Source organism: Lissotriton helveticus, chromosome 6, assembly GCF_964261635.1.
Source record: "Lissotriton helveticus chromosome 6, aLisHel1.1, whole genome shotgun sequence".
Taxonomy (NCBI): Eukaryota; Metazoa; Chordata; class Amphibia; order Caudata; family Salamandridae; genus Lissotriton; species Lissotriton helveticus.
In genome coordinates, this window is record NC_136067.1 from 10,299,346 (window position 1) to 10,323,162 (window position 23,817).

Consider the following 23,817-nt stretch of genomic DNA (forward strand, 5'->3'; position numbering starts at 1 on the left):
AGTGCACACTCTGCACCCAATCTCCCTAGGCCTCCTGCTCCTAACCTGAGGGTTCAGTAAGGTAGTCCTAGCGATCCTGAAGTCTCTGGATATTGTTACTTACCTGCTAGCATTTCGCATTCAACTTTTTGTGTATATGGTTTTTCGTGCCCCTCGGGCATTTGTGTAAATTGTGCAACTTAAAGTATTTTCGTAAGAGTTTTGTATTGTGCTTAGCTCCCTGAGAGTTCAGGGTAGACTTGTTATTAATAAATATCCTATATTTTTATAACCACTTGTGTGGTGTCCTTTCACTTGGTGTTCAAGGGGTATATGTGATGGTAAAACAGCTGGCTTAACACGCCCTCTAGAGTTTAGCCTAAAGACTGCTCTTGTCCACGCTACTAGGATAGCTGGTCTAATAAGGTTGACTTACAACCAATCATCAATAAGGGTCGTTTGGTATGATACAAAGTGATCACTAGAATAGTGAGCACTATATATCAGGCCAACTTCTCACAGGGTGGCCAGGAGTAAGTTTGCACGGATTTCAGTGCCTTTGAGATGGAGAGTAGTGCAATGGAAAAAAGAGAACTGGAGGGGTATAAGAGGAGAAATGAATGATAGCTGCAGTGGGATGTGAGAGGGCAGTCAAAATTTAATGAGACAGCTGGCGAGAAACAAACATTGAAAATGCAATAGGTCTCGCCTTTGATTAAGTTAAAGCCATTTGCTTTGCTAAAGGTATTGTATAGCAAAGCAAATAGCTTTAACTTAATAAAAGGCGAGACCTATTCCATTTTTAATGCTCGTTTTATATGTCCATTAGAAAAAAACAGCACCTTTTTTTTCTGGCCTTCCAGTTTGACCCAGGGCAGAGATTTCCTTGGGGTTTTGCAATTTTGGGGGTTTTCCCCAATGTCTTCCTTACTGGACAGCGCCTGTTTTTATTTTCTATTGAGTTCATTAAATGTATTATTTTTCATTGAGTCCGCCTACCTTTGCCAGACGTGCAGTTTGCAAGGATCTGCGATCAGTGCATCAAGGTCACAGAGAAATCTGTTGATGTTCAAGAAGTTTGAACGCCAATGAAACCCTGGACTCAATGTTGGGTTGGAGACTTTTACAGCAGGATAAGAGATTGAAGACCAAGGTAGAGCAGAGTTGGCAGCACATGTTGCGGACAATAAGATAGTTTCCTCGTCCATCCTGCAAACTCTGGCGACCAGGAAAAGCACAGAGATGTGATTTGGTGCAGTGTAATACCAAGCAGCCTTTTACAAATCCAATGAGTATCTCGGGGTGTATCTGCCTCCGAACAGGTGTGGATCATCCTAGGGGGTGGGGTTCCCAGGAAGTTTGAAATTTCATTTAAACTATTGTGCTTCAAAATGCGGTATATGTGACGCAATTAGAAAACAACTACCTTGCAAAAATACCATCAGCATTGTCAATTAACCGTTTATTAGGAAAACCCCTGTCATAATATAAGACAGTATAGCCTGACCCCCCTCCCCTTCTACGGAAGCAAAACTGATTATGCAGCATAAATGTCTGGGTTCCTCAGCGGAACCCGTACCTTAGCATACACAGAGGAATGTATTATTTCTCAGATACAGTCATGATCTTTTCTAAAAAATAAAAAAACATTGCGTTACAATACTGTGCATACCTGTATGACAAGGTTCACATGTTCTTAAACAACAGCTGCATTTCTGTGTTTTGAGGTGCGCGTGCCTGACCGGAACAAAAGAACAAGGGACTTGCCCATCCTTTGCCAGCATCCAGGCTCTGTAGCGGAAAGAGCAGAAATGTTGCCACGTGCTCAACACGTTCACCAAGCATGACTCTATGGGCATCTGAGCCCGCCAGCAGTCTTTAGTTGGCCAGACTGTATTCAGAACCTTCTTTCCAACATCTGTGTCCTCTGCCCACTACCCACCACTTAGGAGAAGAGCTGCTGTGCAGTCTATGCAGAGCATGTTTATCTACAGCCACACATGCTGAGAAAGCAACATGTTAGTCCTATTATGTAGTACTGTAGATGTACACGCACCCATCCTCAAACCCCTGAAGCCAGCAGGGATGCTCTCAACAGTCTTTTCTCTCACGAGTTTTACAATGAAGAGTGGCTTCTCCTCTGCCTTTGACACTACGCTGCACTCACACTACTAACCCGCTGAGTGGAAAACAAGGTGAGGTGGCAGTGTGGACGAAGGGCAGAGTCTCGTCTAGTGATTTGAAGAAACACTTTGAATAAAAGCAACTTGCCTACGTCTGCCCCCAACACTAGACAGCAGGAGTATGCAGAGCATGTGAATCTACAGAAATACTCGCTGCAAACAGATGGTTACAGGTGAAGTAACATTTTCCTTTCCATTTGCACTGCTTGATGTGCATGAATGTCTTCACAGTAATGTTTAGTGAACGTGTGCGTAGTACACCGATAAACCTCTTTACATGGCTGCTGAAAGTATATTGTCTAGCAAGGCAATGACGGCCCTAAGCATGTGTGTGTGTGGTCTGTGTGACAGATTTGAAGGCATTTTGCAATTCACCAGCCTTGAAATTGTTGCCAAGATGAGGCTGTGCAAATGCACGAAGCAAGTGAACCTGCAGCTAAACAAGCCCAAACCAAATGTTACATATTAGTAATATTTTCTTTTTGCAGCTTGAAGCTCCTCTAAATTCATATGTGACCCTCCCCGCCTCTCTGGTAAAGGCGAGTTGATCCAAAAGAAAAATGAATGGGGGGAAAAAGTGTAGGTTACAGCTAGGTGCTGGACGATTGCAGGAAAAAGTTTCAGTGAGTCATCTTGAGATGTTTAGAATTATAAGAGCGTCCAGACTCAGTAAACGGATGGCAGAATAACGCCAGTATCCATCGGGAAGATTGTTTCTGAAAGTATGTACTTTGTTCCTTTGTGAAAAGAGTGTCTTGAGATGTCACAAATGCAGACAGGCAGTCTACATTTTATGAATCCAGAGAGAATATCCAGGGTGAAGGACTAGGATCACAAGAAACATTTCCTCTTATTTGCTGCCTGTTGAATGCCCGGGTTGTTTGAGTGAAGACCTAGGCAGTGCCCAGTCTGCCGTTCTCTTCAGTTTCTTGCATCTCCAAAACACAAACTACTCATAATACATCATCAGTTGGTCATTTCTTCTCCACAGTTAAAGATGCTGAGTGAGCACATTGTGGTGCTTTAGCGACAGATTTATTTCCCTTACTCTGTCTTGCTCATTCGTAACTTTACATTTAATACTAGTAAAATGTCAGTCTGTTTTTATTTCCAGACCTTCACTGTTTTACTTATTGAATGTTTTATTTTCTTCTTCAGAATTGAGGTGATGCCTAATGGATCCCTCGTCATCTATGACGTCACTAGTGAGGATTCTGGGAAGTATACGTGCATCGCCGGAAACATGTGCAACATCAAACAGAAGGAAGTTTCTCTGTATGTCGTAGGTAAGACACAGTCCGTCCTTAAACTGGATAGTTGAAGTAGAGGTTTATTGACCGTCCGTAGCCTACCCGCTTGTGAACCTCCTAGGAGTTTTTTTCCATAGTAATGTCTTCTAACCGCTGGGTCTGTAGCGGCCAAGTGAGAATTGGGTTGGGAATGTAAGTTCTGAAAGGTTATGGTGTGACCGCATCCTACCCAGATACCTGCGTCCTGGCGTCTTCCTAACAATCCTTGACCCCAAGATTGTTTGGAAGACACCAGGACGCAGGCACCATTACTGAGCTAAAATATCAGGAAGCACATACTTGTTTCCCCGGGATTGTTCCGGAGGTTATATTCTCTCGATGTTCCACATGATCGTTGGATTGTGATTATCGTATTTCCCATATTTATGTGCACTGGCGTCATATTTGACCGTAACTTCGTTAAGCGTGTATTTTCACTCTTGAACTAATATTTATTTGGCAGAGACTTGGAATACCCTACTGGGTAGGAATTATCACCGGCTTTGGGATGTCACAGTCTGGGATCTAGCCATAGAGCCCTGAAGAGTCGGAGTGCACTGTTTCTCTGACGAAACACGTGTCGGCTGGCTGTGTGTTTTTTGTGTTTGATGACGATTACCGGAAAAGAAAGAACTCCACGTTGGATTGGTTCCATTTGCTTTCAACATTGTCTACATTACATATTACCTTGTATGAGTGCGCGGGTCTCTTGCTATTTGTACTTGTGCTTGCTTCTCCTTCACAGATTGAGGTGTTTTAGGGTCTCCCCTTCCTGACTGCACCATACCCAATTCCTTTTCACTATAGTTGATGTAAATACTGCTTGAGCGCCATTACTTCCTGTTAACGAAAACTCTGGTCGAACCACCCATATCAAAGAGTTGTTGTACCAGGGACTCGTAATAGAGGCTCGTCCCTTAAACCATTTCGCTGGAATAAGGGAATCTAACCCTTGGGTAATCCAATCACAAAATAAGCCATAATCTGATTCAAAGTTATGCCTCGCTCCCAGAGGGTTGGCGGTGAGGAAAGCATGAAAATCCTCTAACCTCAGAATACACAGATGAAAGTTCTACATATCCGGTGCTGTCACGATCTCTTCTGAAAGATCCCTCTCCAAGTGTGTTGTTGCCTACCTGTGCATAACTATGACACATGTACTACTTGTTGCCCAACAGCAGCTGCATTTGCATGATGTGTCTAGGTGCTAGTGCCTGACCAGAACAGAATAACAAGGGGCATTGTTGTTCGATCGTGTCTGCATGTTCAGACTAAATCCCAGGAAAAAACAGAACGCAAACACAAAAGCTGTGTGTGAAAGTACAGCGTGGCACAAAGCAAAATATGTTTGTAGAGTAACGTGTGCAAAGTAGAGGGCAGTTTGCAACGTGCTCATGCTAACATAGGGAAAACAACAAAGGGCCTACACGGGTCATATGCCACTGACGAAATTTTGGAACTAGAATTGACTACCTTTCCAAAGAAAAAATTATTTTGAGAAAAATGCGCGTATGACCTCAAAGAATGGTCAACTGAAAGGAAGTTAGGCCTACAGGTGAGTAACTTATCTTTCATATGCCATGGACGTTATCTTTTGAAATGAACAGTGCCCACTCGGGTGTAGCCTGAAATCAATCTATGCTTTGCTACCACAGAAGGAACCGATTGATCATGATGTTTTTTGGTGTCTTTTAGAAAAACCCAGCCCTGGGGTGGATCCCACGAGTCCCACACCCTACAAAATGATCCAGACCATCGGGCTGTCCGTCGGCGCAGCTGTGGCCTACATTATCATTGTGCTGGGTCTCATGTTCTACTGCAAGAAGCGGCGAAAGGCAAAGCGGCTGCACAAGAACCCCGATGGAGAGGAGCCCGAGATGGAGTGCTTAAATGGTGAGTTGCACTGCGCAGATTTGGTGCTGCCAGGGATCAAACCGAGCCAGTCCGATGAGGCCTCTCTAGTCTGAGCGTCTCTGTACTCACACTGATCCCAAGGGTGAGTTTCGTTCATCAAGTTAACACCGAGCCAGTCCGATGAGGCCTCTCTAGTCTGAGCGTCTCTGTATTCACATGATCCCAAGGGTGAGGTTCGTTCATCAACCTAACACCGAGCCAGTCCGATGACGCCTCTCTAGCCTGAGCGTCTCTGGACTCACACTGATCCCAAGGCCTGATATTCATTCATCAAGCCTCCCATTTAAACTTCTTCACCCAGTTAGGAGTGGGATTAATGATGGAATCTAAAGGACGGGTGCACTGTTTATGTTTAGAGGAAACAGATTATTCAAAATAACGTATATGTATTTCAAAATGTTTGTAGCAATGTCAATTTAATACTGCAGCAATATTAAGAAAGGACAGTTGGTTCCAATAATCCGCAGATGTAGGAGAATGTGTAAACTCCACCCTTATAAACTGACCTTCTTAACCAACGTACACTGGCATCTTTTCTAACATAAATATGAGGGCCCGAAAATATAGGTTTGAGGCATGTGTGCTGTAGTTGCCTCAAACCTACCTTGCATACTCCCGCCATCTAGTGTTAGGCCTGGATGTTTGCGAGTTGTTTATCTTCGAAGAAGTCTTCCCTAGTCACAAGGTAAGGTGACTCCTCCTTTCGGTGATTGTGTGCATGGTCATCGACTCCATTTATTTTTTCTCGCCATCAATTTTGGACGTGTATTTCTGCGCTCCGGTTCAAAACTGCAATCCTCCCTACCCTCAACGGTATTGTTTCCCTCGATGTTTCCACTTCTCCGTGTATCGTTTCGGCATCAGACTCGACCTTCCATTGGAAAGCTTTGTGGATGGCCTTCGAGGCCTAACAGCGCCCAGTCCGCTCTCTGTCGATGGATCGCACTCAGTTTAAATTCTGTCCTGGGTGCCACGCGAAGTATCCGCTCACCGACTCTCACGAAGTGTGCAACTTGTGCTTATCTCCTGAGCACAAAGAAGAAAACTGTGACGCTTGCTAATCGTTCGGGTAAAAAAAAGACACTCCCAGACATCAGGCTCGATGTCGAGACATGCAGCATCAAAGCATTGAAGACACGCCAGACATCTTCGGTGAGTACTCCGGTCAAGAAGAGATCGAGGCAGCAGAAGAGGAGGAAGCCTTCTCCGACCAAGACTCTGAGCTCGAGATAGACCCTGACGTTGAGGAACTGCGGCAGAGTCATGGTGATGTGAGTACCAAAGACCCCTTGCCCCACAAACACAAAAAAAACACAAGGCTTTGGCACCACCTTCCCCTTCTGGCCAAGGTCAGGCCGAGATGACGTTTCCTACGTCCGCTTTCGGGTTCGGATCCGAAACAGCCAGTCAAGCCTTCCGGCTCTGTACCGGGTTTCCAAAAGTCTTCCTCTGAGCCAAAACCCTCCGGTTCAAAGCATGAGTCCGGTTCAGAGTCAATATCCTCTGTGCCAAAACCCAAGCAACCTTCGGAGCCGAAACCTTCCACGCAGAAAAGCCAGCCTCCATCAGCACCTAAAACACCAGCACCTAAAACTTTGGCACCGAAACACTGTCCCCTTCAGATCAAAAAGTAGACACTATTCCGTTAACACCATATCCAAGGCAGAAAAGGCTACACATTAACCCTGAGACTGGTCATATTTACACCAAACCACCTAAAAAATGCAAACTTCAAGATGAGTCATTTCTTACAAGATCCCCTTAAAGAAAACATCTGTAGCTACACGTTCTTTCCATCTTCCAGCACCTCCGGCTCCACCTCAGAATCCTTTGCATATTACACCTCAAGATTCCCCACAATCACACCATGACTATGCACATGATGGGGGGGTTGAATATCCGAATAGATCCATGGTCGGATTACACAATTGATCCCTCAGGTGATTCTAAACCAGACCTTTTCCCAGCCCAACAGTCTCCTCCAAACAACAAAGCATTACACCAAGAACTCATTGCAAGGGCTGCACATTACTATGGGGCTGAGGTGCACAAAAAATCTCTAGAAGATTTTTGTTTGAGACTTCGGCAACTGCACACAGGTCATCACAATCACTTCCAATGCTTACGGGCATGGTGCGACATGATGCGACATGCTGATGAGATTTTCAAAGACCCAGCCAGAGCACGCATCTTGACTCCTAGGGTGGACAAACATTATAAGGCCTCTCCTACAGATCCTATATATTTATAATGAGATATTTACCATTAGATTCCCTAGTAGTATCTAATGCTCGTAAGCAGGCGAATACACGGACATCAGGGGATGCTCCGCCGCCAGATAAAGTCCAAACTAATTGACGCTTCTGGCAAGCACGTAGCTGCTCAAGCTGCAAATCAATGGTGCTTTGCAAATATTCAAGGCCTCTTAGCCAGGAATGACGGGGCATACTGGGAAGAAATGGAGCAATTGCTTGAATATCTCCCAGACGAGCATAAGGCTAAAGTGCAGGGTTCGAGGCATGTGGGCTGCTAAATTCATATCTTAGCATTAGATCGCCGCCTAGTGTTGGGTCCGGATGATCGCACATTGTTGTCCTGGAAGAGTCTTCGAAGTATCCTGAGATAGGTGGCTCCTCCCCTGGACTACAGTGCGCATGGGCATCGGCTCCATCCCCAGATTGTTTTTTTCCGCCATTGGGTTCGGATGTGGTCTCGACGTCTTTCTGTCGAAACCGAGAAAAACTAACTTTTAGCGGCCAAAAGGCCTCGCTTTTTTTGTGTCGGTATTGTCTGCGTACGGTCTCGAGTCTTCCGACTCTTGGAGCCGGAATAAGCGGAGTTTTCTTTCGCTCTTCGGACTTTGAGGCCTTCTCATCGCAACACGACTGCAAAACTTTTCTGAACATGGAGCGGAGCCCGTTTAAGTACTGCCCGCTCTGTGGGTCCAAGTACCCACAGATCGATCTACACCCCGTCTGTAACAAATGCCTTTCGCCTGACCACGACGACGGCAAGTGCAAGGCCTGTGCACAGTTCCGGTCTAAGAAGACTCTCAAGCTTCGGCGCGCGGTGCGCATGGAAGCTAGACAAGCGGCCCCGGATCCGGAAAACATCTTCGGCGACCAGGAAGAAGAGGACCAGGGTCATCATCTTCAAATCTCCCCACCCGAGACGGAGGTCGAGGCGGATCCGGTAGACGACGACGGAGTCGTGGGTCAAGGCCTTGAATACGTCGACGAGGTAGGAGACGACGAAGAGATTTATGGGGGCCGCGGCGGATAGCTCAGGGGACGAGCTCTGCCCCGAAGGTTACGAGGATACCGACCGGGTCACGGGATCGCCTGTAGGCCTTACCCAAGACCCAGTGCCGCAAGCCACAGCCCCGCCTTCTGGCCCGGCCACGGACTTACTTGCTGAGCAGCCTGTATCGAAACCGAAACCGAAAGCATCGGGATCGACTACATCTAAGATGGCCGACCCGAAAACGAAACCGAAACTTAAGGACTCGAGTGTCCCTAAGATGGCTGCCGTGCCGGCGAAAACGACTGTACCCGCTACTCCATCGACTCCGTCGACCTCCGGGCCGCAGAAGTCGAAGAAGTCCGTCGATTCCGCTGCTGCACAATCAAAATCGACGCCAGAGGCTGGGTCCTCTAAGAAAGATGGTCGGCACGGGTCAACAGCGGCGCCGCCGTCCAAGCACGCCAAAGCCGGCTCCACGGAGGCTACGCAGGCGCACGGATCGAAAACTGGCACGTCTGCGCACCGGTCCCAGGACTCGGGGTCGGTGACAGCGGGATCCGCGTCGAAAGCGCACAAGGCCCACAAAGACGTCGGATCCAAGGGAAAGGTCAAGACATCCTCGTCGGCGCCGAAACCCACTGTGAGTGAGACGTCCCTCATCGCCGAATCACTACAGAGAATCAGGGAGAAGGCCTCTGCTCCGTCGGCTCCGATATCATCGCCGCAGGCGCAAACGGACAATCCAGCAAAGCCTTCTGGCAAACTTCTCTTTATTTTGCCGCCGAAGGAGGCGCCGAAAGCCTTTTCCACCAAATCGGCACCAAAGAAGACGGTTTCTTCAACGGCTGGCCCACTTCCACGTCGGGTACTCGAATCAGAGGATGATTCTGAGCATTTCATCGACGCTGACACAGGCAAATTGACCCTCTATAAGAGAAAAATCACTTCAGAGTCAGTGGACTCATATGTCATCCCACTGAAAAAGAAAAGGGTGCCCCTTGACGCTTCAGGCCTCATGGAACCAATCCAGCCTCCTCCGAGACGGAGCCCTACTCCCTCACCAGAACACTCTGCGGGTGAGGGGTATGATGAGGACGGGCAATACAATTTCCCTATCAATGAACCAGATGCACAACCGGATTCATATGATGACACTGGTGACCAGGGCACCCAAAGTGTGGGGCAGGACCCGCAGCTTTTTAATGCACGTGCATCCCCAACTGAGGATTCAGCAGGTTTTCATGCACTAATTGAGAGGGCGGCAGCCAATCATGATGTGGACATGCATGCTGACCCGATAGAGGAAGACTTCCTTTTCAACACATTTTCAGTCTCTGAAAGGACAGTAAAGACGCTGCCTATGCTTAAAGGAGTCCTCAAGCATGCTGGGGACATATTTAAGGAGCCTACCAGAGCACGAGTGGTCAATCCACGTATTGAAAAGAAGTACAGACCTGCACCTGCAGACCCCGCATACATTCGGGGACAGTTGCCACTGGACTCTCTTGTGGTCGCCAATGCCAGGAAACGTGCCAACTCCCAGACGACGGGTGAAGCTCCTCCCCCGGATAAGGAGTCCAAAGTGCTGGAGGCAGGGGGCAAAAGAGTAGCTGCACAGGCCGCAAACTTTTGGCGCATTGCCAATACACAAGCACTCTTAGCACGTTACGATAGGGCGCATTACGACACCCTAGAACAGGTTATACAACACCTGCCTCCAAAGTTCCAAGAAGGCACCAAACTGCTTATTGAGGAAGGGAAGCTAATCTCAAACGCAGCCATCAAGTGTGCACTTGACGCCGCAGACACAGCTGCTAGAGCTATCAACACTAGCGTTATGCTGAGACGACAGGCGTGGCTCCGCATCTCGGGGTTTAAACCAGATATTCAGACAACCATTCTTAATCAGCCAGTCAATCCTGATAGTCTGTTTGGTCCAGATGTTGACACCACCCTAGAAAAAATAAAAAAAGACACAGAAACTGCTAAGTCCATGGGGGCCCTACAGTCACAACAGTTTCGTGGCAGCAATTTTCGTCGCTCAGGTGCACGTGGAGTCACCAGAGGACAAATGGGTCAACAATCTCAGTTCTCAAGAGGTGGAGCACAATCCTCGTTCACAAAACAGAACAAGGGAGGTTACAGAAATAACAGCAACAGAGGTCGCGGCAGAGGAAACAGCTCTCGCTCCTCTACCCCAAGCAAACAGTGACTCTCTGTCGCTGCCCCCCGACCACTTAACACCTGTCGGGGGGAGACTGCAGCAATTCCTGCCCGTCTGGAGAAACATCACCACAGACAGGTGGGTGCGACAACTAGTCCAGTATGGTTATTGCCTAGAGTTGAAATCCACTCCACCCAACATCCCGCCAAGGCAAAGGCCTATGTCCGCAGAGCACTTGCACTTATTGCAGCAGGAAGTAGTGGTGATGCTGCAAAAAGGCGCAATCGAGCTCGTGCCGGTGGGAGAGGAAGGCACAGGGGTATATTCACTGTACTTCCTTATTCCAAAGAAGGACGGATCTCTCAGACCCATTCTAGATCTACGTCCCCTCAACCTGTACATACTATCAGAACACTTCCATATGCTTACACTGCAACAAATTCTTCCCTTGTTAAACCAAGGGGACTTCTTAGCAACCTTAGATCTCAAGGATGCTTATTTCCACATTCCACTACACCCGTCCCACAGGAAATACCTCAGATTCACTATCCAAGGCAAGCATTATCAGTTCAAAGTCCTACCCTTCGGAGTGACCACAGCCCCAAGAGTGTTTACCAAGTGTCTGGCGACGGTAGCGGCGCACCTCAGGAGGCAGAACATTCATGTCTACCCCTACCTAGACGACTGGCTCGTTCAGGCCAAGTCGGAACAACAGTGCGCCGCGGACATGTCAACTACCATTCACCTCCTTCACGATCTGGGCTTCTCGTTGAACTACCCAAAGTCGCATCTTCAGCCGGCACATGTCCGGCAGTTTCTAGGTGCGACGATCAATACCCTGACGGCCATGGCTCAGCCAAACCAAGTCAGGATAGACAGCATGCAGTCTCTGATCCAAAAGTTCAGATCACAACACTCACTTCCAGCGAGAGTGTTCATGCAGTTGATTGGCATGATGGCCCCCTGCATCTTCATAGTCCCTCACGCAAGGTTGCATATGCGTCCGCTCCAGGAATGCTTAGCAAATCAGTGGACACAGGCTCAGGGACAATCGACAGACCTAGTGTTGGTTACCAGTCGGGCATACAACTCTCTGCATTGGTGGACTCCACACAACCTTTGCAAGGGCCGACTGTTCCAGGAGCCAGTGCCACAAATTATCCTGACAACGGACGCATCTCTCCAGGGATGGGGAGCTCATCTGCTCACTTACACAGATAGACCTGTTTGCCACAAACGAAAACGCAAAATGCCAACACTTTGCCGCCAGGTTCCCACACCCGCAGTCGCAGGGAAATGCGATATGGATGAACTGGTCAGGCAGATTTGCGTACGCTTTTCCGCCAGCCCCCCTGATACCGCTGGTGGCAAGAAAACTAAGGCAGCACTCAATGACACTCATCCTAGTTGCTCCAACGTGGGCGCGCCAAGCATGGTACACCATGTTTCTGGAACTCTCGGTGGTGCCGCATCAAAGGTTGCGCCTCACGCCCAGTCTTTTGACGCAGAACCATGGAGAAATTCCGCATCCAGATCCGCAACAGCTCAACCTGGCAATCTGGCTCCTGAAGTCCTAGAGTTTGGATACCTTAACCTACCTCCGGAATGCATGGACATCATCAAGGAGGCTAGGAAGCCAACTACCAGAGCATGCTATGCTGCGAAATGGAAGCATTTTGTCATTTACTGTACAGCCAATGACATCAACCCGCTAGATGCATCTATCCCTAACATCATTTGCTATCTGTTACATCTTTACAAGTGCAATCTAGCGTACACTTCCATTCGGATACATCTATCCGCCATAGCGGCTTATCTTCAGAACAGGCAGCATCTCTCTGTCTTCAGAGTGCCTGCCATTAAAGCTTTCCTTGAAGGTCTGAAACGAGTCATTCCCCCAAGAACACCACCAGCTCCGGTGTGGAACCTCAATGTGGTCCTCACCAGACTAATGGGACCACCTTTTGAGCCAATGCACTCGTGTGAACTCCAGTTCCTAACGTGGAAAGTAGCTTTCCTAATCGCTATCACGTCGCTACGGCGTGTTAGTGAGCTGCAAGCGCTCACAATCCAAGAGCCATTCATTCAGATTCATCCAAATAGGGTAGTGCTACGTACTAACCCCAAATTCCTTCCGAAGGTGGTGTCACAGTTTCATCTCAACCAAACTATTGACTTACCGGCATTCTTCCAAAACCCACAAACAGTGGCGGAAAGAATGCTCCATACGTTAGACGTACGGAGGGCATTGATGTACTACATAGACAGGACACAACCCTTTAGAAAGACAAAACAACTTTTTGTTGCCTTCGCACCACAACACAAAGGCAACCCTATTTCCAAAGCAGGAATAGCCAGGTGGATTGTTAAGTGCATCCAAATATGTTATCAAAAGGCCAAGCGCACTCTAACGATACCCCCAAGGGCGCACTCCACACGCAAACTGGGGGCATCCATGGCTTTCCTAGGGAACATTCCTTTAGAGGATATTTGCAGAGCAGCCACGTGGGTTACACCACATACCTTTACAAAACACTACTGTGTTGACGTACATTCCAAGCAGCAAGCTGCTGTAGGACAGGCTGTTCTCAAGACACTCTTTCAGGTTTCTGCAGCTGGCACGGGCAACCGCCGCTGATGGAGGGACTGCTATGTATTCTATGCTAAGATATGAATTTAGCAGCCCAGATGCCTCGAACTGAATATGCTACTTACCAGTATGCATCTGTTCTTGGCATGTAGGGCTGCTAACATTCATATCGCCCACCCTCCTCCCCGGTGCCTGTCGCAGCTGCAGATATACTATTGTATTCACTTATTAGCATGGACATCCTTTACACTTTTCACTCCATCTTCTGCCACAATGGCGAAAAACAATCTGGGGATGGAGCCGATGCCCATGCGCACTGTAGTCCAGGGGAGGAGCCACCTATCTCAGGATACTTCGAAGACTCTTCCAGGACAACAATGTGCGATCATCCGGACCCAACACTAGGCGGCGATCTAATGCTAAGATATGAATGTTAGCAGCCCTACATGCCAAGAACAGATGCATACTGGTAAGTAGCATATTCAACTTAGTGCATGAGGGTAAGCTCATTTCTAATTCCTCTATTCGTTGTGCTCTAGATGCTGCAGACACCTCAGTTAGGGAGATTAACACCCGCATTATACTTGGGAGGCACGCTTGGTTTGGGTTTTCAGGTTTTAAACCTGAGCTTTAACAATCCATCCTTACCACACCATTTGATAAGGATCACCTATTTGGTCCTAATGTCGACCAGGCATTAGAGAAAATGAAGGACACTGAGGTAGCTAAATCTATGGGAGCACTCCAGACTACCTCCAGCCGAGGCTCCTTTCATCTCTGCTTCTACAGAGGAGGGTCAAAAACGCCACCCAAGATCCAAATGCCTCCACTTACGAGGGAAACAACCAGACCTCTCCCTCCAGAGGGTTTTTTCGAGGAGGTTATAGAGGCAACAACTTCAAGGGTAGGGTAAGGGCAACACACCCCTAAACTTCCCCCCGCCCCCAACAGTGACTTGCCAACACTTCTCCCCGATTTACACCACACCTGTTGGGGGGAAGACTTCAACATTGTCTCCCCATTTGGCTTTCTATAACCTCAGACAAATGGATGCTTGGAATTATCCAACATGGTTCTTGCCTGGAGCTTACCAGCAATCCCCCAAACATTACAGCTCGATCTCACAAGTTATCTAGAGTACACATACACTTGTTAAAACAAGAGGTCCATTCCCTCTTGCTTAAAGAAGTGATAGAGCCAGTTCCCATACATCACCAAGGCTCTGGTCACTCTCTGTACTTTTTCATCCCCAAAAGGGACGGTTCCCTAAGACCTATTCTGGATCTCCGAGAGTTAAACTGTTCTATACTGTCAGAACACTTCCACATGGTGACACTTCAACAGGCACGCCCTCTTTTGCAAAGAGGAGGCTTTGTCTACCCTAGATTTAAAGGACGTGTATTGTCATGTTCCAATTCATCTGGCTCATCGTAAATACCTCAGATTTGTGATAGCGAACAAGCATTACCAATTCAAGGTGCTTCCCTGTGGAGTAACTACAGCTCCCAGTCTCTTTACCAAATGCCTGGCAGTAGTCGCCACTTATCTCGGAAGACAACAAATTCATGTCTTCCCCTATCTAGACGACTGGCTTATCAAAGCCAGCGCTCACCAGAACTGTCTACATCACACACCATACTCCTGCCGTCTAGTGCTGGGTCCGAATGTTTGCAAGTTGTTTTTCTACAAAGATGTCTTCCCTTTTCACGGGGTAAGGGGACTCCTCCTTTCGGTGATAGTGCGCATGGGCATCGACTCCATTGTTAGACAGTTTTTTCTGCAATCGAATTCGTACATGCGCCCTCCCGGGCGTTCTTTATTATACATTTATACGTGTGGACCTCTATATACTACACTTACTCCATTCTCACCCTCTTGTGGGAAAGCAATCTAGGGTAGACCAAGTCTCATCTTTGCAGAAGTGGAAGGTTCTAGGTGCTTCGGAATCCAGTGACGTGCAGGAACTGACCCCCTAGCTCTGTTAATCAGTCACTCTAGGATACCTTACTGCATATTCTCAAACCCAGCTGCTGAGTTTCCTATACCTGTGGTAAAAATAAAAGGTAACACTCGATAAATTGAATGACCCAAGAAACCATTCCCCCTCGGTGATTACAGGCTGCCCCCTCGGTGATTACAGGCTGCCCCCTCGGTGATTACAGGCTGCCCCCTCGGTGATTACAGGCTCCCCCCTCGGTGATTTCAGGTTCCCCCTCGGTGATTGCAGGCTCCCCCTCGGTGATTACAGGCTGCCCCCTCGGTGATTACTGGCTCCCCCCTCGGTGATTACAGGCTCCCCCTCGGTGATTACAGGCTCCCCCTCGGTGATTACAGGCTCCCGCCTCGGTGATTACAGGCTCCCCCCTCGGTGATTACAGGCTCCCCCTCGGTGATTACAGGCTCCCCCCTCAGTGATTACAGGCTCCCCCTCGGTGATTACAGGCTCCCCCTCGGTGATTGCAGGCTCCCCCCTCGGTGATTACAGGCTCCCCCTCGGTGATTACAGGCTCCCCCCTCGGTGATTACAGGCTCCCCCCTCGGTGATTGCAGGCTCCCTCCTCGGTGATTACAGGCTCCCCCCTCGGTGATTACAGGCTCCCCCCTCGGTGATTACAGGCTCCCCCTCGGTGATTGCAGGCTCCCCCCTCGGTGATTGCAGGCTCCCCCCTCGGTGATCCCCCCTCGGTGATTGCAGGCTCCCCCCTCGGTGATCCCCCCTCGGTGATTGCAGGCTCCCCCCTCGGTGATTACAGGCTCCCCCCTCGGTAATTACAGGCTCCCCCCTCGGTGATTACAGGCTCCCCCCTCGGTGATTACAGGCTTCCCCTCGGTGTTTGCTAGGGCGAAAGAAAACCCAAGATTATGCGGATGGGTTTGGTAAGCTCACCAGCTCATCCAGACTCTGGACTCTGATATCAAGTTAGAGGGCTGCAGCTCAGGCCCTCTTTGTGGCAAGAAAGGTTTTGCTGAATGAATCTTTTCTGGATTCACTATGCTGTGCATTATTCTGCCATCTAGTGGCTGGGTCCGAAATTGTAGTGTGTATTTTTTTTTGTTGTTGATGGGTGTTGACGTAGTACCATTTGGTTCCCTTCTGTGACGTGATCTCCAGAAGCTCCCACCTTTGGTAGCCATTTTAAGATTCTTTTATTCCACCGTTGGATCTGGTTTGATACGGAGTAGCTCCCAAGATTGAAGAGAAGAATTTAGGATAATCAAAAGAAACATCGGTAGAACGAAGTCATCCACTTACAACTTTCAATCAAAGATGACCGCAGTTCAAAGAAGGGAGAAAATAACTTAAACGATCGGAGAATGCACATGCAGGGGGATCCCTGTGCGCAGTAATGGACAAGACGCAGTTCAAGTTTTGTAAAAACTGTCACCACAAGTACGCTCGGAAGTATCAGCACCCGGTCTGCAACCTGTGCCTGCTGCTGGACCATCAGAGCGAAGACTGTAACGCCTGCTCCGTCTCCACCCCGAAGACGTTGAGGGTGAGAGAAAGGCAGCGATGAGCCAGCTACAAGATGCAAAGCCAAGGACCACCACCATCGCTGCGAGACCTGGCCTCTCCAGTGAGATGGAAGATAACGTCGCCAAGGGGCCAGAAGGCGACTAGGACAGATGTTTTGGTCATGGAGGTCGAGAAGAAGACTTCGAAGGAGGTAAGAGTCGTCGACCTCAAAAAAACTAGTAGTCTAAATCAGACTTAAGACCTCTAAAGGGATCCTTGTCGTCAAAACATTTGGGGACCGCAGTTGCATCCAAACTGAAACAGACCGTAGGATCCTTGGATAAGGACTCCCGAACGGCAAAGGTCCTCGAAGAAACAAAGACGCTGAAAAACAGTCTGGAAAAGGACGCCCCGGCTTCGAAGAAAGAGAGGCCTAAACAAACATCGACGACCGGATCGGCGGCGACAGCCCAAAAACAGAAAGCCGTAAATCTTGACGCCGAAACACACACAGCTGAGATAGAGAGAAAGAGGCTCAAAGCCGAAATGGCTATTATGTTACAACGATAAAACAGACTTCGACGGAAGCTTGAAGCAATCTAAGATACCAACGAAAACAAAAAATACGGAAGGCGAAAGGGTAGTTGAAGATCCAATTCAGCCTAAAAACCCCGAACCGATCGAAGATGAAGATTCATTCTTCGGGGAAGATGAAGAAACATATGCAGAATCGGCGATCTCGGAGAATCAAGACCTCCAATGGCAAGACCTTGACGCCGAATCACCTGTTGAGGCTGTGGAATTGTATCCTTCTAGGCCATCACCCCCAGATGACATTGGCATGTACAATCAAGTGATTAAAAAAGCTGCAGAAACTTCTTGGTTCTCTTGCATAGACACTGATGCCAACACAGTCTAGAAATCAATACCTCCCAATGCTGCCAAGTGTATTAGACCAGGAAAAAGGCATTCAAGGAGCCTGCACCATACAAGGCTATAACACCAAGGGCAGGAAAGAAGTATAAACACTCCTCTAAGGACATACATACATCAGGGGATCAGCACCAGCTGACTCTATCATTGCCTCAACAGCAAAAAAAAACAGAGCAAATGTACTAAGGACAGTGGGACCACGCCCAGACAAGGAAAGCAAGAGGATGGACCTCGTAGGAAGGAAAGTGGAAAGAAGTGCAGCTAATCAATGGCGCATAGCTAAATCAGATGCATTGTTTAACAGACATGCTAACCAACATTGGTAGGAGGTAGGAGAATTGTTACAAAATCTGCCAGAACAGTTCCAAAAAAGAGCTAGCCACCTGGTGGAAGAGGTTAAAAACATTGCAAATACATATTTAAGATCAGCCCTCGATGCTGCTGAAACGTCTAGCAGGCAAATGATGATCGGCATCACAGAAAGGAGGAACGCATAGCGTAGAATCTCAGGCTTCAAGCCAGAAGTGAAAAGCATCATTAATTCACCATTCAATGGGGAACAATTGTTTGGAAGTGTGGGCGATGAAAAGCTAAATCAACTAAAAAAGGACAACGAAACTGCAAGATCCATGGGGGCGGTGCAGTTCAGAGGCATATGCAGAGGCACACCAAGAAGACAAGTGAAGAGAGGTACACACCAACCTGCTCTCTCACATCAAGGTTACCAACAAACATACCAAGCAGGAAACCAGGGCACACAACAGAGACAGCAGCAAAGCTGGCAATACCGAGGAAGATCATCCTTTCGAGGGTGTCCCCGTGGCAGAGGTCAGCCCCAAAGAGGTGGACAACAAACCTCTGCTAAGTGACTGTTCTCACAAAGAGGTACACTCACGAATAACGACAGTGAGAGTACAAACAAAAAAGCATATGCAAAACCAAACCAGTTTACAGTTCCTCCAACATACCACCCCAGTAGGAGGCAGACTATGATTTTTCCTGCAAAAATGGAGGGCAATAACCACAGACAAATGGATTTTAAACATAATACAGTATGGATACTGCATAGAGTTAACAAAACAGCCCCCAAATAGGACGCCAAAGCAAAAGACACATTCAAAAGAAGAATTATCTGACTTAGTCAAAGCGATACAGGAGCTTCAGGGAAAACATGCAAAAGAGCACGTACCACACAGAGAAAAGAGCAACAGAGTATATCCAACATACTTCCTAATTCCAAAAGTGGATGGAACACTACGGCAAATATTACACCTAAACAAGTTTATAAAAACACACAGATTCAAGATGACTACACTTCAAGAGGTGCTACCTCAGTTGCAAAAGAGAGATCACGTGGCAACAATAGACTTAAAGGATGCATATTTACACTTCTAAATGAACAAACAACACAAAAGAAAGTTAAGATTTGTCGTGGACAAGCACTACCAATTCAAAGTACTCGCTTTCGGTCTAAAATCAGCACTAAGGGTGTTAACAAAGTGCCTGGCAGCAGTAGCAGCACATCTCAGAATACAGGGGATTCATGTTTACCTGTACTTAGACAACTGGTTGGTAAGAGCAAACTCTTACAGCATATGCAAATAACACATACAGCAAGTGATGGAGACACTGGTTCAGCTGGGAAAAGTCATCAATAGAACCAGAACTCATAAAGGTGTTCTTAGGCGCAGAGATAAACACTGTGTACCAGAAGGAGCATCATCTGACCGTGAGGGCAGTGGTGAAACTACTAGTGTTGATGGCCTCCTGCATTCATTTAGTTCCCAATATTCCTCTGCACATGAGACCATTTCAGGAATGGATCCAAGCACAATGGTCACAAGCTACAGGGATTTGGGAGGATCTAGTGGTTGTCACAGAGTTCATCAGGAGATAGCATGGTGGAACAAAGGAAACATAGCACAGGGGAGACCTTTGACACCCCCAACTCCGACAATGACCAATACAGATTTATTTATATTTATTTATTTATTCAAAGTTTTATATAGCGCGAACAAGATCCTTACAGATATCAGAGCGCTTCACAGAGACAGGGGTAGGGACAACAGGAATGAACAAGATAATGGGAGCAGCATAGTAATTACTAACATAGTAGGATAACAAAATGTACAGAAACATATCAAGATACAGTCAGGTAAACAAGTAATATAAATACACCAAAGAGTAACATATATTGGTCGGTAGTAAGAGAGTAGCGTAGTAGTGACCCCATAAGGTAGGAGTATAGTGTCAGAGAGTAAGGTGATCAGTGATACAGAGCGATGCAGAGTCTCAGATCCAGTATCTGTAAAGTTCAGGAGATCTTGGCCAGAAGGATGGTTTTCACCTCTTTCTTGAAGAGTGCAGTGGAGGAGATAAGCCTGGTTTCCGGAGGGAGCGCATTCCAGATCCTGGGTGCCATTCCTGAGAAGGAGCGCTTGTATGTTTTTTCTTTCCGGAATCTACGAGGTTTCAGGAGTAGATTTTTTGTACTACGATTGGATCTCGACCCTCCTGATATAGACAACTTTTGAGCGAGGTAGTTGGGTGCTTTGTGGTGCACGGCCGAGTGTGTCATAATTGCAATTTTTAGCTGTATTCTGGCTTCAAAAGGCAGCCATTTTAGAGATTTTAAGTCTGGGGAAATATGCGAATGTTTTATGGGATGTTTCCCCATCCCTAGTGGGATGGGGAGCACACATGGACAATCTCAAAGTAAGGGGACTGAGGGCACCACAGGATGCGGTGAAACACATCAATATCTTGGAACTAAAAACTGTTCTCACCCTTTAAAGCCTTTCAGAAAGAGCTCTACTCAGCACAAGAGATTTGGAGATGGTCAATCCCAAGACAAATAGACATTTTACCAAACCACCTACCATGGAAAGACCATATAGAAGCAGACAGACTGAGCAGGCAACCAACATCATCCCACGAGTGGGAACTGAATCAAACAGAAGTGCAAAGAATTTTCAAGAAATGGGGGACACCACAAATAGACCGATTTGCAACACCCTACAATGCAAAATGCCAGAACTTCGCATCCAGGCGACCTTGCAACCAGTCCCTAGGGACTGGGCAGGGATATTTGCCTACGCTCTTCCCCCCCCCCCACTCTCTGTCCCTCCCCCACCTCCCCCCAATACCATTACTAAACCAAGTGATCAGCAAAATGACAATGATTCTCATTGCACCACAGTGGGCAAGGACCAATGCACAAACTTCCAAAAAGGAAAAATTTGCTAACAATGCCATACGGGAAGTGCTTCATCCAGAACCAGAAAGCTTAGGTCTATCGGCATGCCTCCTGAAGACTTCGAATTCGCACATCTCAAACTACCAGAAAGCACAATGGCTGCCCTAAGGGAAGCTAGGAAACCAACAACAAGAAAATGTTATACAGTAAAATGGAAAAGATACACACAATGGTGTCTTAAAAAACATCTTTCAGGAAGATTACAAAAGAAAGAACAGTGCTAAGGGTACCTAACACATTTACTACAAAGTAAATTATGTTTTACATCACTAAAAGTACTCTTAGCAGCAATTGTAGCCTATACAAGAGGGGAACAGGAAAGAGTTTCTTCACCTCATAGGTGGTCAAACGATTCCTAGAAGGAGCAAAAAGGATTGCACCACCTAAAATGGAACAAGCACGAACATGGAATCTGAACATAGTTCTAGCACAACTGATAAAAACACCTTTCGAACCACTACACATTGCAATGCTACTAATGCTCACAATTAAAAAAGCATTTTTAGTGGCAATAACATCCCTAAGTAGAATTAGCGTACTACAGGCACTAACACTACAGGAACCCTACTTCCAAATACATGGTAACAGGATAGTCATGAGAACAGATCGGCAGTTCATTCCAAAGGTGGTATCAAGATTCCACATTAATCAGAGTATACAGATACCAAGTTTCTTTCAAGATCCAAAGAACAAAGCGGAAAAAGCTTTGCACACACTTGACGCAAGAAGAGCAGTCATTTATTACGTTGAAAGAGCTAAGGAATACAGAAAAACAAAAGTTATTTGTATCCTTTGCAAAACGTTTTCTTTGAAGACCAGTAACCAAAAACACAATTGCAAGATGGATAACCCTAGCCATACAATTGTGCCACAAGCAAGCAGGACAAGCCTTACAAGGTGCGCCACGGGCGCACTCAACAAAGAAAGGAGCAACTATTGCATTTCTTGCTCACACTCCAATTCAAGACATCTGCACGGCTGCAACATGGTCTTCAGTGCACACCTTCACCAAACATTACTGTGTGCACATTCAAATGAACAAAAAAGCACAAGTAGGACAAAAGGTCTTACAGCATCTATTTACAAACCTAAGTTCATCTTCGATCCAGCCACCACAAGACTAGCAAACACTACAAAGTCTATGCACAGCATAGTGAAGCCACAAAAGATTCACACTACAAAATGAATAGTTTCTTACCTTCCGGTGTAGTTTTCCAGCTTGGCAAATTTTCTAGATTCATTAGCGAACCCACCCTCCTCCGCCAAGGAAGAGAACTATAAGGAGGAGAAGGGTGGGGGGGGGAGAATTCGAAGATGGCTACCAATGGTGGGAGCTTCCGGAAGAAGCCTGTCAACGTCATAGGAGGGCACCAAATTATCCTACTTCGACGCCCACCAACAACAACAAACAAGCATTTACAGTGCAACGGTCTCGCCTTTGCAAAAGTTAGAGCTATTGGCATTGTAAATGCCAACATTTTTATTTTTGTTGGTTTTGAAAACAGATAAATAAATGGCATTGTCATTTACAATGCCAATAGCTTAATCTCTCGCAAATGCGAGACCTATTGCATTTGCACCCACACACACACACAGCCACACACACACACACAGCCACACACACACACAGCCACACACACACACAGCCACACACACACACACACACACACACACACACACACACAGCCACACACACACACACAGCCACACACACACAGCCAAAACAGGCCACACACACAGCCACACACAGACACACACACAGATCCACACACACACACACACACACACAGATCCACACACACACACAGATCCACACACACACATCCACACACACACACAGAGCCACACACACACACACAGAGCCACACACACAGTGTCACTCCTGGCGGCATGCTGGGCCTGGTGTCAGTAAGCGTGCACAGAGCACGGGGCCCGACCACTGTGTCGAGGAGGGGGCGGGAAGGGTGCGAAGACCTGTCTCGAAGGGCAGAAACTTACTGTCACTGAAGTTGTTGCTGACACGGAATGTGAAGGGCGTTTCAGACGTAACACATATTGCATGTATTTTCTGCAGGCTGGAAATATGACGGTCTAAACGCAGCGCGTGCGGAACCGGTTCTAGTGAGCCCCGAGAGCCGTGTCTGACTCCAGATCACAAGGAGGGGCAGTCACTCGGGGTCTCCAGGTGTGCCAACGTACTGTCAACGAGCTTTTTTCCCCTAGCAATACGATATGTCACTTATTATACCAGCCCTACTCGCCGTTTCTGTATGTCACTGTTTTGGCATTCAGTGAGTTCCCGTCGCCGTTTGGGTCTCACTGATTGTTCCTACCCACTCGACTGTCTGTATGTCACTGATTTTCTGTGTACCTCTCCATGTCATTGGTTGTTCCTGCCCCCTCTCCCTCTCTGCATGTCACTGGTTTTACCTCCCCCCTTGAGCCTCTGTATGTCACTGATCACCCCTCTGTGTTGCACTGATTTTCCATTCCCCTCGCCCATGTGTGGCATTGATTTCCCCTGCCCCTCTCGCCTTTCTACGTGTCACTGGTTTTCCCTGTCACTTTCGGCTCTCTGCATGCCACTTACTTTGAGTCCTGATTTTCCCTGACCCCCGTCCTTCTGTGTGCCACTGATTTTCGATGCCCTCATCGCCACAGTGTGTGGTTTTTCATCCCCGGTCTCTGTTTTTTTCTCTCCCCCACGTATAGTTTTTTGGCACCAGGCACAGCCTGTGCCTGGCACAAAGTTGCCACGGCAGTGGAGGTGCCGCTGGCCAATGAAATCCCAGCCTGGGCAGGGCCTTGT

The 23,817-nt window shown here is 47.4% G+C and overlaps 1 protein-coding gene across 1 annotated transcript in view; it reads left to right on the forward strand.

The window, feature by feature from the left end:
• The window catches only part of PTK7 (protein tyrosine kinase 7 (inactive)), a 428,597-nt gene that overhangs the window by 300,552 nt on the left and 104,228 nt on the right, over nt 1-23,817 (forward strand). The window contains exons 13-14 of the mRNA XM_078647273.1: nt 3,321-3,448; nt 5,147-5,344. Of these exons, the coding sequence (XP_078503399.1) occupies nt 3,321-3,448; nt 5,147-5,344 (326 nt within the window). The remainder of the gene's footprint in view (nt 1-3,320; nt 3,449-5,146; nt 5,345-23,817) is intronic.